This window comes from Psittacula echo, assembly GCF_963264785.1.
Source record: "Psittacula echo genome assembly, chromosome: 3".
Classification (NCBI taxonomy): Eukaryota; Metazoa; Chordata; class Aves; order Psittaciformes; family Psittacidae; genus Psittacula; species Psittacula echo.
The window spans coordinates 7,764,992-7,784,641 of record NC_137736.1 but is presented as its reverse complement, the minus strand read 5'-3'; the positions used below and the strand labels follow the sequence as shown (position 1 = coordinate 7,784,641).

Here is a 19,650-nt window from a genome sequence, read left to right as displayed (position 1 = left end):
GGGTCATGCTCCAGACCCGCGGCAGCACCTCCCCGGGCACACCGATAGCCGCTGGTGCCCGGTTTTGTGCAGCCCTTGCGGTGTCATATTTAACTTTGTGGCTCTGGGACTCGGGGAGAGGTCCCAACCCTTCCCGTGAAGCCCCGCCGGAGCCTCGCCTTTAGGCAGCCATGCAGGAGGCGGCCGTAGCTGCCCGCCCGGACTGGACAACACGATGCCAATGTCCGAAAACCAGAGCACCTCCTGCCGCTCCTACATAAACCCCGCTACCGCTCCGCTGCAGCCACCCCAAGTCGGTCAGAGGCTCTGTCGCGGAGCTGTTCACCCGGTACTACACGACCGGCCCCGCCGGTTGGCGCGCCCAGGGCGCGGCCAGAAGGCGGTGCCCACCGGGAGCCGGTCGCTAGGGCGACGCGTGGGACCTGCCTGCCGCCCGCACAGCACCGCACCGCCATGGGCCCGAAGCGGCCTAAGACTGACGCTGTCGCCCCGGCAGTGGCTGCGGGCAAGAACTGGGAAGCTGCGCTGGTGTCCGCCCACCTCGAGGAGGTGAAGCCGGCCGAGGGGCGGGCGGGCCCTGGGGCTTGAAGGTGGTGGGGGGATGAGGGCGGAGGCAGCTCTTGCCGCTCTGCTGGCGTGGTGGTCTCAGTGTAGCTGGTGGGGGCTCGGCGAGGTCCCCCCGGGGAGCAGACCAGACCCAGCGTGTTTCTTGCTTTCCCTCCTCGGTGCTTCTCTTTCTGGGGCTCTGGGTGCCAAGTTTCGGCTCGGAGTGAACTTTTCATAAACTGCTGAACAGCGAGGTTTGATGGAGGTGCTGACACAGCATTAACTGTAGCGTTGAAAATGGGAGGCTGTAATTTTCCTGCTTGAGTGTGTGCAGCTAAAAGGCGCTCTTTCCCGTTTTCTTTATTTTCTTTTACAGCCTGCAAGGATCTAAAGGCATGTTTAGGTTTCCAGGTTCTGTGCAAGCAATGTAATTCTAATAAATCCTGACTTGCAAGAGAGAATTTGGTTTCAAAATAGGGCAGGAGTTTAGCAAACAATAATATTTACCTCGTATGTGTTTATCTAGGGCTTCTTCTGCGAGACAAATTACTTCCATGGCTTCCTTGTTAGTGGGTTCTGTTATGCCCTGTTAAAAAAAAAAAAAAAAAAAAAAAAAGGGTATTTTTTCTTATTGTTGCTGTGGTTTTGGTTGTTTTTTTCTTTGTTTTTTTAACATGCCAGCAATTCTGATTGAAGTACGAGGAGCTCTGCATTCAGGAGGAGGCCTTTAAACTGGCTAATTGGTTGCCACAGATGTCCAAAAATCTCTTAAATACTGGGTTGCTTTTACTTTCATTTGGTAGTAAATGTATAGTAGAAGTTTAGCCAAAGAAAATCACTTCTTGAAGTAAGCTGCTAAGGCCGTCGTTTCCTTTCTTTTCCCTAGAACATAGATTTTCAGTAGAGTTCAAAGGTGCTTGAGCCCTTTCCTGCTTATGAATCTCTCCCATACCTTAGGAGAGCCTCCCTGAAGCATGAGAAGGGGATGGAAGTTTAGTCTCCATCACCTCCTTAGTTCCTGGCCTTTCTCCCATGCTTACAAGCATAGCGAGGTGCCAATTAGTGATATTTTTTTCTTTATGGTGGTGTTTATTGTGGTTGTGGATATTGACCAGTGAATTTGTAGAACAGAGTGCTTTGTTTGCCCTGCTGCTGCTATGTGAAATTTATTGCATTTGTTAAATGCAGACCATTGTACTGAAGTATTTTAAAAGGTAGGAGATAAAATGCTCAAAATGCCAGAATTAGGATTATTCAGGACCATGCATTGAGGCAGATGGAAAGAAATGTTGAAATGTTCACTGAATGGGGCAAGAATTCTGTAAGGGGGGAGGGAGGGAAATGTGATCACCTCATTAAAGATTATCATAATGCCTGTGCCCATGGGGACTGAATTCGGATTCCTTGGTTCCTTAATTCTCTTGTTGTCCAACTGTTTTCTGTTCCAGTTAAGCTAATTCCACTTTCTCTGTCTTGCTGTAGCAGCAGAGTCTTGGGACCATGGGAAAAACTGTCTCCCTGCTGCAGTCAGCTTGGACTCAGGCTTCTTTGATGCTGAGCAGCCACTGACATTCCTTATTGCAGGGAAATTCTTATTCAGCTCTTACAGTCATGGGCAGGAGCTCGGTGCAAAACTGGCAAATGCCAACAAATCTGTTCTGAGTAAGGATTCTGTGACTTGAGATTCATCAAGTATGGCCAAATGTGGGTATACTTAATGTAAATAAACATGCTCTGTGAAAGCACATCTTTGACACGAGTATGGCTGTGCTGCCAAATTTAGTTCCTTCCTCTTGAACATGGAGGGAATTGAATATCTTAATAACTTAATCACATAGAGGGGGTTTATTAAAGGATAAACATAGTTGTTAAAAATCAAATCTCATTCTGTGAATAGTCCAACCATACTATCCTTACCCTACCCTGCCCTGGTACTTGTATAGCATACGAGACTTAGACTTGAATATATAAAGCTTAGGAACTGAGAGCAGCCTGTAAAAGAGAGCATTGAGCATCTTGAATTCTAGATGTCATCAGATACAGTGCAGACAATTATTTCTTACTCCTCATCGCTATTGTGTGCGATATACCATATGAATCTGAAATTCCTTGGGAGATGACAGGAACTCCTATCAATTAAACAAATTTCTCCTTGTAATTCATGTCTAAAGAATTTTAAATCTTTTACTTGTATCAATTTAGAGACTATTCTTTCCCTTTAGTGGAGTCAAACAGAATTTACTAGAACTGGTTTTAAATTGTACCAGATAGACCGAGCAATGAAATTTCACATTTTAATGTGTGTTTATGACTTACAATATTTTATTAGTCTGATCTATGAAAAGGAGTCATTTTACCAGTGGTGTTAAGATTTTATGGACGGGAATGCTAACTAAAATATGATTTAAATGGTATTTACTAACCAAATAATTGCTTTTACTAAACACACTGTAAAAGCTGGCAAACAGACAACTTAAAACCATGTACAGAGGAAATATGGATTTTGCAGAGCCCCACATTATAGTTTATATAAGTTGTGTTGTTTGCAATGTGCTACACAGAAGAACGTGGGTCTGTGTATAAAATATGTGTAAAAGCTGTATTTGCCACCAGATATTAAGATATTTTGATTGGCTTCACTGCAGGATTATGTTACAAAATATAAATTAAAATTCTTAGTTTGAAACTTTGCACGCTTTAAGTAGTTCAGGGGTGATGTTTGCTAAGGGGAAGTTGAATTCTGGGCAATACAGCCCTTAATTAAAATAACTGCTATCTATCGTGTATTCTTATTATCTAGTGTAACTACTCATAGTACCTGGAAGCCACATTCTGTTCGGACCTTCTGTCTGTATAGTTTCTCTCAGTTTACTGGCATTTTAGGACCTTCAAATTGAACTGAAATTCAACCTTGTAAAACCATTAAAAATGTACTAAATGGAGTGGCTTCACTTTTCATAACTATTCATCCCGCTGAAATTAATATTCAACTGAGCTTTGATACTCTTTAACCTGCCCAGATTATACAGCAAAAACTCAGTGTCTTAAAATCAGAATCCATTAGTAATCCGGGTGTATGCCAGTCAGCAGATAATGAAAATGGACTTGCAGGTTTCTGAGCAGTGATGCCCTACACAGTCACCATGGTACAGCTACAGAATCCCTGATAAGCAGCCTCTCCCAGCAATGCCAGGGGGTTGGAACTAGATGATCTTCAGGTCCTTTCCAGCCCTAACCATTTTATGATTCTATGGTTTACTGATTTGCAAGCTCCCCCCATTGTCGAAAGTGAAGAGTGCTAGACGTAATATTGTCCTAAGTGTTCAGAAATCACTAATGAATCTCATGATTTCTAAGGAAGCAATCATGAGATTTAAAAACTCTTGCTGTTTGATGCTCAGATGCTTGGAGATTCAGTTTTCAACTGTTTCTCTTCAGCCGTTACAGTTAAATTTGAAATTGTGCTGCGGTGAAATGAAGCTATTAGTTGTAAGCCTAAGGAAAAAACACCAACAAACAAACAGAACAAACTAAGCAAAAACTAACCAACAAAAAGCCAACAAAACCTCACCATTAAATACTATAAGCATAAGTTACTCTGCAAAATGATGGTTACTTAGATTGCTTGGAAATGTCAGGGGCTTGGAAATGGCGGGGGGGGTGTTTGATGTTTTCTTGATGCTTTTCCTGGGCAGAGATCTAGAAACTGGTACTGCAGAAATAAGCAATATAGCTGACTTGTTCAAATGCCTTGTCTAGAGCTGCTGCCCTTTTGTGCTAGGAAATGAAGCAGAGAAAACGAGATGTGTTTAAAAAGGAAACAAAATTTTGTAAGCTACTGATTTGGTTACCTTGATTTACTTTGAAACCTTGACAACTTAGTCAGAACAAGATGAGACACCTTGTGTGTTGTGTGAAAACAAGGAGTTTGGAAAACTGCTAGCTGCTTACTTGGAGCTTTCAGAGTTAGGGGGGGGTCTTGCTGGGATTGGAGCCTCTTCAGCTGAGGGACATACAGGCTTCCCACATAGGTGGTTGTTTCTAACACGGGGAAGACTTCAGTGCATTTGAGCTCTTGCCATTGCTAAGAGTTTTAAAATGGGGTGGGCACAGTGTCATGCGTGACAGTGATTGTCACTGGATGTTTTACAGTGAGAGTGGTCTGGCCTCCCCTGGAGTGGAGCTTGGTGCAGATTGTCTAAGGAGTATTCGGTTACCAACACCATGTTTCCAGCTTCATTTTTTCCCCATTGGTGCTTGAATCAGCATTGTTGATTCTGTGGGCTGTCTGCTCCCTGCATTTTGGTTGTCATTTTTCACAGTACATAGTGCTTGGGCTGTACTCGGTATGGCAACCTCCTTAGGCTGTTTCCATGCTTTTCAGTAGTTATTTCTATGTTCTTTAAGCTGGCAACCTCAATTGAGGTAGCCTTAGGGTCACTAATCTATCCTCTTTCAGATCCTTTCTCAGGTCTCACTTCTACAATAACATTTGAAAGAATTAAACTAAGTAGAGGAGCAGTTGTATATTGAGGGAGAAAATATTTTTAAAGTAACCATATATGTTTTACTACTTTTTCTTCTCATTTTTATGTTGTGATTTTAGGTGGTGAGCTGTAGAAGCAGGGTCTGTTTCTTCTCTAGCCTTTCAGTGCCTTAAACATTAAGGATACTGTTACAATATTGATAATATAAGGGCAATATTGCAAAAATAATAGATTTTTAAGGTCAGAAAAGAGCATAGTCAATTAAACACCTTAAACTATATACTAACGCTGCACATTCACTGTGCGTAGTGACTTCAGTTGCTGTTCTCAATATTGAGCTCTTCTGAAAGGGCTTCATAATCAGTCAATCTAGAAGGAGATGAGTGGGAGTTCTGGATTGTTCTCTGGTATGTAGCTGATTTTGGTATTTCTCTAGCTCCATTTCTCAGGTATTGTACCTTTTTAATAAAAACAATATATTTTTCTTTATTTTGCAGCTAGGGAAATCAGGAAAATTCTCTCTCTGTTGCCTGTAATGCCTTTCCAAGGACTGCATAAGTAACGTGAAGAAGAGTCTCCTTGCTCAAACATAACTCTGAAGTGCTTGGGAAGTATTAGAGGGGCTAGAGAATAAGGATTTGGAGAAGGAACATGGAAATGGAGGAAGCTGGAAGTGGGATTAGATTCTAAAACTAGGGATTAGCTGGACAAGGAGACTGAGGATGACAGCTAGGGGATCAAGGAATGCACAGATGCAGGAAGCATTACGAGAAGTGGTGGGACTCGGATGAGGAAGAGAGTAGAAATGGAAAGAGAAATCAGATAGGGACAGTTGTGACTAAGGGATAGAAAGATCAAAAAGAGACAGGACTACAGGGAAAGCAGGTTTCACAAATGGTATTGTGGGATAGTATTGTGTGCAGTTCTGGTGTCCTCAACATGAAAAGGACATGGAACTGTTGGAAAAAGTTCAGAGGAGGGCCACGAGGATGATCAGGGGACTGGAGCACCTCCCATATGAAGATAGGCTGAGAAAGTTGGGACTGTTCAGCCTGGAGAAGAGAAGGCTGCGTGCAAACCTCATAGCAGTCTTCCAGTATCTGAAGGGGGGCTATAGGGATGCTGGGGACGGACTATTCATTAGGGACTGTAGTGATAGGACAAGGGGTAATGGGTTCAAACTTAAACAGGGGAAGTTTAGATTGGATATAAGGAAGAAATTCTTTACTGTTAGGGTGGTGAGGCACTGGAATGGGTTGCCCAGGGAAGTGGTGAATCCTAGGTCCCTGGCGATGTTCTGGGCCAGGTTGGACAGAGCCTTGAGTGGCATGGTTTAGTGAGGTGTCCCTGCCCATGGCAGGGGGGTTGGAACTAGATGATCTTAAGGTCCTGTCCAACTCTCGCTATTCTATGATTCTATGATAGTGTTAATAAGTGCTAGCAGGTTTAATTTGAGGATACCAAGATACCAGCAGGTTTTAAGGAGGAACTGAAGAAGGCATAAGGCAGAAGTTTCAGGATGCTCTGATGGAGATTTCTTTGTATATCTGAAGAACTGCAGGAAGTTGTGGAGGCAGGCTCTATATTGCTGTTGGACTGTATTTCTAGCATCTAGATTAGAACCTGACATTCCTGAGTCTTGCTGCTCTTGCGCTGTCAGCATCTGTTTGTGGGACTTCCTGGCCCCAGTTCCGTTCTTTGTGGTCCTCACTGAAGCGTAGTCGTATCAGTTGCTCCATTAGCTCATGTCATGGGTAGATGACTGTTCAAAGGTCTCTGGTGGTGAGCCCTAGGAACACCAGGACACTGCCACACAGGGGCATTTCAATCTCAATTCTGAAAGTGTGGAGAATTGTGCATTTGTACAGAAGTAAATGCTCTCTGTTCAAAGAATGGCAAAGTTTTCTGTCCAATTCTTGGCAAATGTACAATGACAACTTTAACATGAATTCGTTGTATATGACAACTTTAACCGCAACTCCTGTGCCTGTGTTTTGATGATAATATCGTAATATCTAGTTGTTTCATAGTGCTGTGCGCCAGTAGCTATCTTGGCAACTTTAAGGAGGAGAAGGTATTTCCCCCCCCCCCCCCCCCCCCAAGTAGAAGGAGGGGGAAGAAATTAAGTGTGTAGTCTCTATACAGACCATTACCTGCTGCCACTTCTCCATTGAGCAGTGCTTGCAGCCTCAGGTCAGTGGGACACTCTCATGAATTCCATCATGTTTGCATGCTTCTAAAGCATCAGCAATGTGCTTGCACTGTCCTGCATTTAAAAAGTGGAAAGTTTTTTTTATGCTGCTATAAAACGTTAAAGAAGTTTATGTGTGGAACTGTGGAGCCCTTTTGGATTAAGTATCTGCTCAGTGGCTTCTTGCAGTTTCAGAAAATTACCCTTAGTGATGCAGGTGATCTTTTCCTTGTATGTACAATCATGTCATGCCGTCTACACGTGATGTTATGCTTTGATATCTTAAGAGTATGACGGTTTCCCTCCATGCAAGCATTTACTAGTTTGAAACTTATGTCAGCTGTTGCGTTCTCTCATCCCAAGTCATCAGACTCAAATTGCAAACATTTAGGAAGGCCTTTTTTCAGCTAAGAGAAGGAACGCATGAAGAAAGGTATAGTAAAACTGGAAAAAGAAATTTCTCCTCCTTCCATTTACATCTGGAACCATCCTTTCCCTCTCTTTACCATCAGCTCAGGTTTTGTTCCTCTTTTTCCATAAGGACTTTGTACGTAATACACACATACGAAAATATTTCCATCAAAATCCTAGAGTTAGCACCCTCTCTGAAATTTGTCTTTCAAATCTTTCCCTGCTGAAGTAGTACGTGAATCTGCTTAGCCTGGTCCTGATCAGTGTGGCACCACCTTGAGACTACCTGGAGCTACTGAAGCTCTTTCTATATTCACCTTTATGCAGTTTTATTGGTAGCTTGCAGTTTACACATGTGATTTGATGTAGAGTACAACCCTTGGAAGTGCTTATGGTTCAGCTGCCACTGATGCTAATAAAGAACACTGAAGTCAGATGTAGATGTGCTGAAGATAGCCACTCACTTTGTGAAAGGGTTCAAACACAAGAAATGAGGAAAAAGAGTAGCCAAGAAAAGTTGCTGCCATAACATCATTTTGAAGGTTTTGTGAATGGATACCACTAAATTATGTATTCCAGTCTTCTCTTATTTTGCATTTCTGTAATGATAAAATCAGTTCATTTTCATTAACATTTGTCTATTTTACTGCAAATGTTTGACAGCTTCTAGTGTTTTTAACCTGTCAATTCCTATAGTGAAATATAATTTGTCTTTGAAAAATTATTTTTCTTAGTTCAGAATACTTGGTGAAAGAGTCCAAGGACTATGTTATGCGTAATTATAGCCTCATAAAACATCATACAAATAATGCTACAGTGTTTAAGAGTTAGTGTGTGGGTATTGTCTGATTCCCTGTATGAGGGAGCTGGGATATTATTGTTGTTGTTATGATTATTATTATTACTACTACTATTACTATTTTTACTATTACTATTATCATTACTGTTTTTCTACAGCAGATAATCACAATGTTCAATGACAATAATGCGTATTTTGAAAATTCACTTCTTGGTTGCTTACTGAACTGTCAAATCTGCAAATGACATTTAAAAGTTACTTTCTATTTGTGTGATGCTAATGCAGCCGGTGAGGTTTGTCGAGGTTGTTAGTTGGCATTTGTGATTTTCATAGGATAATGCTGCCATCTGATGGCAGAAATAATTGGGACAATGCAGTGCGTGCTTTTTCGGGTTTTATGCATTTTATTTCAGTGTGATTAATACAGTGACGTTTAATATGTCTTAAAGGCAGTAACCATCTCTACAGGATTAGTCCTTGAAACTGCAGAGAAGCAGTTTTGTCTGCTTGAGGTTTAATACATGATATGTTTTATTTTGGAAAACAGGATGACTGGAAGCCTAGCATTGCTTTTGTTGTTGGGAACAGAACTGAGGATGAAATCCACACCAAGGCCCTGTCTCTTGCTGTGCAGGTGCCACAGCGGAAGCTCTTCAGCGTGATAACACGAGAAGACGTTTTCACACAGGTATTCCAAGAAAGGAACTTCTGATAACAAACCAAACCCTGAATCTCACTTCTTTATACTCACTTCTTCAATCTATGATAACTATACATTTTGTATTCAATTGAATTACTCTATGGAAGTTTTAAAAGTTACACTAGTTCATAGAAGTTAAAAAAAAAAAAAAGTTGGTCTGTTCCTTGTAAATAGTGAGGTTTTGTTGAAGACTTTTCTTCGAACTGCTGAGCACAAAAACTCCCTCACTAAAGTACAAGGGTACTGTAAGATGATTCCTCGTGTTTTGAAGTGTGAATGTAGTGTTTGCAAGAGGGAATAATGAGTACAATCATTTGTGTAAACTTATAATCTTCTCACAGTAGAATGCTTTATTTTCTTGCAGATCAGAGATTCAGGGAATCAGAAGGCAAAAAAGGTTACGAATGCGCCTATGTACTATGAGGTAGGTGAAAATACGTATTGCAAAGTCACTGCTCTTTTACACTGAAGTACATGCAGCTGTGTGATTGTTATGCATACCTGAGTAAATGGATGTAGCTGGTAAAAACACTCAACCGTCTAGGTACTTCAGCTGGTTTCTTTTTGTGATACCAGTAATGTTCTTTTGGACTGCTGATCAAGTGAGGGTGAAGATGTCTTTCCAGAGGTATGAGTTTTATTATGTTAAGAATGAGAAAGTTGGGGCTGTTCAGCCTGGAGAAGAGAAGATGTGTGGAGACCTCAGAGCAGCTTCCAGTATCTGAAGGGGGCCTACAAGGATGCTGGGGAGGAACTCTTCATCAGGGACTGTAGCGACAGGACAAGGGATAATGGGTTCAAAGTGAAACAGGGGAAGTTGAGGTTAGATACAAGGAAGAAGTTCTTTACTGTGAGGGTGGTGAGGCACTAGAACAGGTTGCCCAAAGAAGTGGTGAATGCTCCATCCCTGGCAGTGTTCAAGGCCAGGTTGGACAGAGCTTTGGGCAACATGGTCTAGAGTGAGGCATTCCTGCCAGTGGCAGGGTGTTGAACCTGGATGATCTTAAGGTGCTTTCCAACCCAAACCATTCTATGATTCTATACATTATGTGGTCGTATTTTGATGGTGGTGTCACAAATTACAGAAAAACAATTAGATCCTGCTCAGATGCTCCCAGGAATTGAGAGATTTACACCTTTGTTTATGGGAATGCAGTCCTATAAATGAAACCCTATCTCTGTATGCTTGTATCCATTATAATCTCAGCTTGATGTTAAATTCTACCCAGGTTCATCTAGTGGGGCATGTCAGCGGCATTAGCAATCATGCTTATACAAAGAGTACTTCCTCCTGCCTTGTTAATGTTTTACTTACAGCATGTGAGAACTTATAAAATCCTGTGATTAATTAGAAGATTGTTTAAAATTTTCTCAGGTAGTTTTATGGCCCTGCAGACCTGGAGCATAAAGAATTTTGGATCCCTCTAAAAGGATCTTGTTTACATTTTAGTTCTGCAATGACTAATAAACTTTTTATGTGTCTCAGGCTTTGGTGGACTGTATAAGAGGTCTTTTTAGTTGTAGTCTGTTTTTCAGTAATGCCAGACTACTATCTGAACAAGTCCCTTTGGAATTATTTACCACTGACATGACTGTGAATTTTATGCAATTAACCCTCTTCATTTAGGACTAGCCTCCCAGGCAAACTCACCCTTATATTACCTGGTATATAAAACCTCTTCAGTCCTACTGACAGAAGGATTTTGAAGTCTAGCTCTGAGCAGAAGCTTTGTATGATACCTGTATTTAATTACTAAGAGCAATTTTGCTTGTGAAGTGGATACCTATTAAATTCCAGCTGTCAGTGCTGTGTCTCATTAGCTACTTACTTTACTCCTCAAGGACATTTTTTTTCCTTCCCTCCTTTAACAGAGAATATAAAATGCCTGTTCTGACCTTTTGCTTGGACTCAGTTTCCGTTCTGGCTGTAGCAAATTAGAAGATTGATCGTGTTGCCACAAGCATTAAGATCCTGCCTCTCTGGTCAGAATTTGCTCCTGAGCATTCACCTAAAGTATATGTGCATCTTGTGCTTTCAGAGTTTTCACTGCAGCAAGGAGAAGCAAATCTGAGGTTAGCAAAGGACACAAAGTTGTGAAATGTTCTTCTGAGAGCATTTCTGTCCTCACCGCATACCAATTCTTTTCTCTGTGGTAGGATTCAGCACGCTGTTATTTCCACAAGCGCATATTCTTTTTTAGGCAGACTGTAAATGAGATTCCCGACATTTAATGATCTTTGAGCATATGACGTGTACATGTGTGTCAGTTTGGGGATGATGACATGCATAGTAACGTGGTTATTAGTGATATTAATAGTAACACTGTTACCCGTGTCACTGGACTTGCACATTGAATCTACTGAAATGCAGGGGGGTTTAATACTTGTCGGTGCAGCAGTCTGCAGTGCCTGCAAGACAACAAACTTTAACCAACTGCTCTTGGTATATTGCAAGCTAATTATATATTATATACCTGTTGTTTACTCTAAATTAGTTCCCTTCGCAGTTTCTGTCATCTTACTGTGTTGTGTTTCATATCACTTGTATTGTACAAAGTGAAGAGGATCAGGGCAGGTTTTATGAATATGTAACTAAAAGATTTCCAAATCCAGGAGAAAGAGATATCTAACACCTTTTCTGTCTCTTAGGTGACCTGATGGGAGTAGAGGTCCTGAGTGGTAGTTTTGTGCTAATTCCAGTGCTGAATTTAATTATTTTAGGCTGATTTTCTCATAAAGATGCCATGGAAATGATTCTTTTTTCTTTGTGTATGGAAGGGAAAATGGTATATATCTGTATCAATAAATCTCATAGTTAACTTATCATGGACAGTTTTTCCAACAGACAAAAACTAAAACCAGGGATTGTAGTGATAGGACAAGGAGTGATGGGTTCAAACTGAAACAGGGGAAGTTCACGTTAGATATAGGGAAGAAGCTCTTTACTGTGAGGGTGGTGAAGCGCTGGCACAGCTTGCCCAGAGAAGTGGTATGTGCTCCATCCCTGGCAGTGTTCAAGACCAGGTTGGACAGAGCCTTGGGCAACATGGTCTAGAGTGAGGCATTCCTGCCAGTGGCAGGGTGTTGGACCGGGATGATCTTAAGGTGCTTTCCAACCCAAACCATTCTGTGATTCTATAATATGTTTGAATAAAATATATGTATTTTATAAGCAAGGTATGTATCTGTTATTGTTTATGTACCTGTTTGCTTTGGCAGCTTTCTGTTAAGGTTGGTAATGTCGTCTGGTAATTCAGGTGCTTTACCACTACTAAATATGATAGTGTTTTAACTTCCAAACTTTGCATTTTGAAAATCTGTTAAAGCCTAAATTTTCCATTCTGGATTTCTTCGTGAGGCTGGTTTTTTTTTAATTTTTTCTTCCTTGACAATTGTGGTGAGGTTGCGTCCAGGGGCTGTATGGATGGCAGGCTGCTTTTGTGTGTGTGTGTGTGTCCTTTCAGGAGTTGTTTTCCAGCTTTGCTAGACTCATACAACAGGGTCAGGAAAGTTGCCTTTAGGTTACCCAGGAAATTTTTAGAAGGAATCTTGTCCCGTCCTTGTAAGGGAACAAGCTGGAGCTGCAGAGCAGTACCATGGTGAGGAAAGGCTGTGAAGGAGGATGGAGCCTCAGGTGGCCCCTTCACGTGAAAAGACTGGAAGTTATAGCTGGTGTTGCTGAAAATGGATGACTGAATAAGGGGCATGGTCATGAAAGAGAGGGGGATTTAAGGGACTGACGTGGCTCTTGGATAAACTGAGATGCTTGGGATGAAGGGTCGTGGAAGGCCGAAGAAGTCCCAAGTGGCAGACACAAGAGCAGTTTTGTTTGGATGTAGATCCCAGGTTGCTGCCTTCAAAATGTGTTCTTGCGCTGGTGAAGCCAGCAAAACTGAAGTCCTGTAACAGCAGCATCCTTCCACACTGTTCTGACTCATCTCCAGGACAAGCCATGCTGTGTAACCAAAAAGGCTTAATTGCAATCAAAATCATTAATCTATATTCCACTCCCTGTCAAGAATTAAGATAATAATTCTGGTTTCTCACAGCAAAGCTCCTGCCTGTAGTTGTCAAGCTGAAAAATACAATCAAATCAAGTGCCAAATACAAATCATGGCCCATTATCATCCTGGAATTCTGTGAGACTGGAGCAGAATAAATCATTCTTAATCGTAAATAAATCATAAATATTTTCCAGCTGGGTAGATAGCTAACTACATCTGCATTTTGAGGCTGGAAGGCAGCATGAGCAGCATGCACTGCACTCTTGAAATCCTTGAGGGCAGATACAGGTGAACATAAGTTAGAAAAGCTCCTAAGCATGGCAGAATTTTGTATCCATGTATATATGGAAGTATATGCATAAAAACAAATGCTTTCTGTGTTCTTCGCAGTTGTGCCTAGCAAGGGCTGTGTTAAATGCCTAGTATTTTAGGCTTACACTGTTAAGGTTTACACTGTTCTGGCTTACAAGAGGTTTTAAATGGGAGTTACATCACTTTTCTAAGAGCTAACTTTTCTGGTCAGGTGTGAAGATTTCAGACTTGCTTTTCAAGTGTAAATACAATCTAGTTTCTCAAGAGACAGTGAATGCTACAGAAGTAAATATACATGTGGGATGGCAGTGCTTTAAAATCTGCCTTTTTGCAAGGTTCTGTTGATACAGTTGGAGATAACTGCTTATGAAGGAAGTGTAAGCATCTTATTGGCATGACTTTGACCTTCTAACTAAGCAAACCTTCAGGCAAGCTCCTCTGCTGGTCTGATTGCTGTAACCCAAGTGTCTGTCATAAATTCTTCTCTTGCAGAGATGCTTCTGTGGTAGTAAATTCTGCTGTTTTCAATATGACGAGATTTGTGTACTTAGCATCTCTTAATAATGAATGACGTTTTTCATGCTTCCTTTTTCCCTCTTGCTGTCCTCTACAGCCCAATTTCAAAAGGATGTCTGCCAGGCAGTAAGTCCTGAGTTCTGAATAAGTTTGACTTTGAAATGGCTTGCTTCTTAAATCTCATCAAGAAGTTGTCATTTTCCCCACGCAAATCTGCCAAGCCTTGAAGAGCCATAAATCTGTATGGCTTGATAGGTCTGTGCTGTCAATGAAGGAGAATAGGTTTATAAGTGCATAGAGGCGAAGTTTAGCCTCTTTCTGCACATGCGTATCTGGGGATATATATGGGTACAACCATATTAGCTGTTGGTTTTCCAAAAATAAAGCAGAATAATCACTACTTAGCCCTAATTTTCCTGCGTCTTAATTGACTCGTCTACTCTTTCCATTTGATACCAGACCAATGCCATGTTAGTGATATTTTTTTTCCTTTTAAAAGTTAAAAGAAAAATAATCTGTTATTGTCCTTATCTCTGCTAGCCTATGCTGGTCTCCTGTTCCAAGGAACAAGGGACAGGACAAGAGGAAACAGCCTCAAGCTGTGTGAGGAGAGGTTTAGGCTGGATATTAGGAATAATTCCTTCCCCCAAAGGGTGTTCAGGCATTGGAACAGGCTGCCCAGGGCAGTGGTGGAGTCACCGTCCCTGGGAGTGTTCCCAAACTGTGCAGGTGAGGCCCTCAGTGACATGGGTTAGCAATGGCCTTGGCAGTGCTGTGGAACAGTTGGACTTGATGGTCTTAAAGGCCTTTTCCAACCTGGCTGATTCCATGACTCCATGTTGTCTTTCTCATATTTTTCTTGCTCTTCTTCCTTACATATGAAATAGTGATGGTTTTTAAATCAGGCTATCCAGGATCTTGTTACCCATCTGATTGCACTGAATTATCTCTGTTTGATTCTTGCATGTGACAAGCAAGTAAACATTAGCTTGATATAACATGCTGGAACTATTAATACTTAAACAGAAGAGAATATAGAATTTTGATTACAAATTGTTCTGCTTCTTGTCATCACTGGCTAAACACAGGATCTGTTTGATTCTCCTGTTGACTTGCTTCCAGATCTGTATGGCGAATGGTTTTCATAAAACCTCCCTTTATTTTATCTCCTTGCTAAAAGGGAGGTAGAACCAACTCAGATACTTCAAACTTCTGGCCTCATAAAAGCAGAAGTGCCAGTTTTACTGCCTGAGTCAAGGTACATAACAGCCAACTCGTATCGCCAGGCATACTGAGGCACCAACCTAGTTGTGCAGTTTCAAGGAACAAACCAAAGAGACCCCCAAATTAAATCCTTCCACTGCCAAGCATAATATGCACAGCTTTGCCATTAAAATCCAGTTCAGCTGAGTGCTTCCATATAAATCTTAAGTTAGTTTATGCTTTGTACAGCTCATTTTGAAAACGAAAAGGTTATTGGCTAGAATAGAATATTGCATTGGTTTATAATTATTTATATGGTACATGGACTTTTTTCTTTGGTTTGTTTTTTTTTTTCCTAGGACTGTGATGTCGGAATCCTTGGGAAATTGTGTAATGCTCACAGTACTTCCTGCCTTAATAGGCTATAGGCTGTAGCAGAGACAGAAGGATTCGTGGGTTTTCTAGGTGTAAATGAAGCAGATTCCTCTCCTGTCACATCCAATACAAAATACGTAAGCCAAGATATTAAGAACTTCTGTGGGATAATAAAACATCACAATGAACAAGCTGAAGTAGAGAGAAGTGGAATTAATTTAGCCAGAAAGCAGTGAATTTAAAGCAAATTTTAAGCATTTCTGTGAATTAATGCTTTGCTAGAAGTGTGTGGAATGTAGACTTATGAAGTAGGGGTTGTTGCTGGTAAACTACTTGAAGTGCTGATGATGTCATGATGCAAAGAGAAGGTCCACTTTAAATTGGAACTGTGTATGTTTATATTGTATTATGTGTAATTATATCATATGGATTTATATCCTATATACTTCTAAATATATATTAAAAATGTGTGTGTGCATGTGCGTAATTACTTAAAACTGCCTTTTATTACTCACCCCAATGGCATGAATTTCATTCAAGAAATGAGTTAAGAATAGCTATTCTGTTGCTAAATAACTTTTATGTTATCTCTCAATAGGTCTTGAATACCTTTCACCTTTCTATTACCTTACACCTTTCTACTGTCCCCGTTTTAGACTTGCTCATCATGTCTTTGTTGTCTTTTCCCTGAAGGCAAAGAGGGCAGTGCTGGGGACAAGGAGTAGTTGAGGATTATAGTAAATGTGTTAAGGATTATAGTAAATACCTAGGGTAGAAAAATCAGAAGTCTTAGGTTTAGCTTGATGTGAAAACAGGACTCGTAGTGTCACAGACATAATGCTTATGGCAAGGACTGTTTTCACCCAAGAAGTGAACAAGCTGTTGTGAGATGTGCAGCATGTGAAGCAAAAGGCTTGTGAGTAGTCAGTGCCAATGGAGAAAAACAGGTTCAGAGATAATGCTGATCAGGAGTGTTTTTAAGGAAGCCTTTTGATTTCTTATGGAAACATACAATTAAAGGTGGTGTTTTTGTGGAGGTATAGATTTTGACAAAACACCTTCAGAAAGGTTGGTGGTCAAAAATAGGCTTTATCAAAACTGGAGATAATCATATTAAAACCCAGCCTTCTCAGTCTAAAAATGTATGTGAATAGAATTCTATTTTGTAATAAAAGATTCTGTTTTCATTGCACTGTAGAACAAAATTCATTTTAAAAGTTGCTGTAAAATGGAACAGCTCAGGAAACAAAACTTGTCTGGTGTCATTGTTTTGATGAGAGGGTTTGACAGTCAAAATAATTTTGGCAGCCATGCTGAATGGTGAGAAGGATAGAAAGATTTAATCTTATTTTTTGTTCTAGTACAGAACAAAACAAATACTGCAGGCTCAAATGGTGTAACAAAATGCTCAAGAAACAGTTGGGAGTTATTAAATGAAGATGCCTTTTAGGGAGGTGCTTGCTCCAGGGAAGGGTAAGGAACTTTGTGTCCTCCTGTGGGCACTATATACTCATCTATTTTCAGCTCTGTTACATCTGTTACCAAGCTCCTACCAGGTACATCATAGTACAGAACATAGTATGTTTTGTAAATAATCCCACTACATGAGCTGGTACATTTACCTGAGATATTTATTGTCTTGTCTTCTGAGGAGAATTTAACTACTTTGCCTCCTGGGTCCAAGTATTTAATAGTTCAGTTTACTTGAAACAATGCTAAAGAAAAAATATGTTAGCTTAGGTTTAGCAAGTTTCACAACTCCTGTTGGTCTTCAGCAATTTGTGACTATCAATACAAATGAGCGTTTTGGAAGACTCCCAGTATCAGCTGAAGTTAGATTTACTCCACTCTTTATCTTACAGGAAACCTTTAAAGCAGTTCAGTTTGCTCTGCTGCCAACTGAATAGGAACAGATTATGCTGTGCCAAACTGTTCCAAACAGATGCTGTCACATCCCAGGCCACAAATCTTTGGCATCTTCAGATGAACTGGAAACTTGGGCTATCTGCATTCCTCCTAGATAATGTTAAGATAGTCTTAAGATTTCCGACATCTTGAGGATTTCACAAGACTTCACTGAGAAGAAGCTGCACGAGCTTCTACCTCCATGCTCAGCTTAATTCTTCCTTCATAATGCCTTTCACGGTGAACTTTGTGCTTGCTAAATTGCTTGCACAGACAATTGGCCTTGCTAGTACCAATATCCAAGAAAATAGATTATTGTTGTTAAATGCTTTCTCGTAACTTGGCTAAATGGAAAAAAAACGTCCTGGTAAAAGAAAAGGCATGCACCTGGATTCACCTGCCTTTCCAGAGCATCTTAGTTCTGGAAAGAACTTCCTTAGTTCTGTCTTCTATATATATGCCTGTACAGTATGGATGTCTTAATGACATAGGCCTAGTGGCATGAAAGGTATGTGTAAGGTAAATAGTTCTAAGCCTTGGATAACAGAAAAGGGACTTTTATTTCAAATATAGGAAACTGATGCCACCTAAAAAGAATAAAATATTACCCAGTTTAAGACATACCACCATGTTTTTGCACCAGCTTTTGCCATTGTCAGAGCATCTGATGCCACTGCATGATCAGTAATGGCCTCTGTAGTCCTCTAAATTCAGATTATATGCCTTCCATTTGGGATTTATATATTCCATGAGACTGAACTGTTGTTGCAATGAACCAATCAGTCCCAGAAACTGTAGTTTACAATCAGTTTCTAAAGACTGTCCAGCTCAGTATCCTTTTACAGGGATGCCTCTAAGGAGAATATGCCAAGTTTAGAAGTTCCAGGATTTCTGAATGCTGAACCTGGGGCTAAAAGTCTTGAGCTCCTGCAGGAGAGCAATCTGTGTCTTCTAGTCTTCTGTTTCTTCAAATCTGAGAAGTTGGGCTCTTTTATTTGCATGAGACAATTGAACATATTAATCTTTCCATTTCATAATAGCAACTTTTCTTTATACTCCTGATTCTAGAAGCAGTGCCTTCTGCATGTATTATTATTTCACTACTCTTAGTTGTAATTATTTGGCCTGAGGCCATTCATAACACTCAAAATTGCTGACAATTTCTTTTCTAGGAAATAAACTTGATACCTTTTGAAATTCATCTGTCTATTTAAGCACTGGTGAGACCCTGATTGTGCTTCCTAGATCATAAGGTTTCCTGTATGCATGCAGCTTGGTATAAAGTTCTCTGCTTTTACTGTGGAGGTTTTGTTAAAATCTCTGTGTAACTAGAGCAAACAGCAGTTATGTCTGTAAGAATGTCATCCTTAAATGGGTAGAGGGACTCTCTGAAGTAGCCAAAGGAAATGCTGTTCTTGGTTTTGTTGTCTTCAGGAATTTCAGGTGAGTAGAACTGCTTAATTAAGGACAATTTTATGTAAGACATTTTTCAGAAGTAGAGCAACTAGTCCCAGAATCCTTTGTCACCAAAGGAAGAAGGTCATATAAATGTCCAAAGCCCTGTTGCAGAACTGGACCCAGGAGGAAAGATCCTGCCTAGGAGTTCTGTGCTGCCAAGACAGCGAGGCCGTTGTGGCTTCCAGGCCCACAAGTTCTGAGGTGGCTTAGGAAACTCTGGCAAGATATAGCTTGAGGGGTTCTGCCAGAGCAAGGGTTGGTGAGACAACTTTGCTGCTTAAATGTTTTTGTTCCATCTCTGATTGGGTTCTCTTACTAGCCAGATGCAATGTTAGAGAAGCATGACTAAATCCTTTAGTTTTCTGATGTTCATTGTGTGGATCTAACTGGCTGAAATTACTGGGGACAATTTACTTCTCAGAAGCATAAAATATTCTCATCAGGGATTGTAGTGATAGGACAACAGGTAATGGGTTCAAACTTAGGGAAAGTTCAGGTTAGATATAAGGAAGAAGTTCTTTACTGTGAGGGTGGTGAGACACTGGCACAGCTTGCCCAGGGATGTGATAAATTCTCCATCCCTGGCAGTGTTCAAGGGCCAAGCTCTACAGAGCCTAGGGTGAGATGGTCTAGTGTGGGGCGTTCCTGCCTATGGCAGGGGGGTTCGAACTGGATAATCTTAAGGTTGTTTCCAACCCAAACTATTCTATGATTCTGTGATTCTATGATTCTGTTCTGCTCCA

General features: G+C 40.8%; 1 protein-coding gene across 1 annotated transcript in view; it reads left to right on the top strand.

Moving 5' to 3' along the window:
• Positions 1-453: 453 nt before the first annotated feature.
• The window catches only part of SPAG17 (sperm associated antigen 17), a gene marked incomplete at both ends in the record, with an annotated part of 104,477 nt that continues 85,280 nt past the window's right edge, over positions 454-19,650 (top strand). The window contains 3 exons of the mRNA XM_080612689.1: positions 454-549; positions 8,982-9,122; positions 9,499-9,558. Of these exons, the coding sequence (XP_080468815.1) occupies positions 454-549; positions 8,982-9,122; positions 9,499-9,558 (297 nt within the window). The remainder of the gene's footprint in view (positions 550-8,981; positions 9,123-9,498; positions 9,559-19,650) is intronic.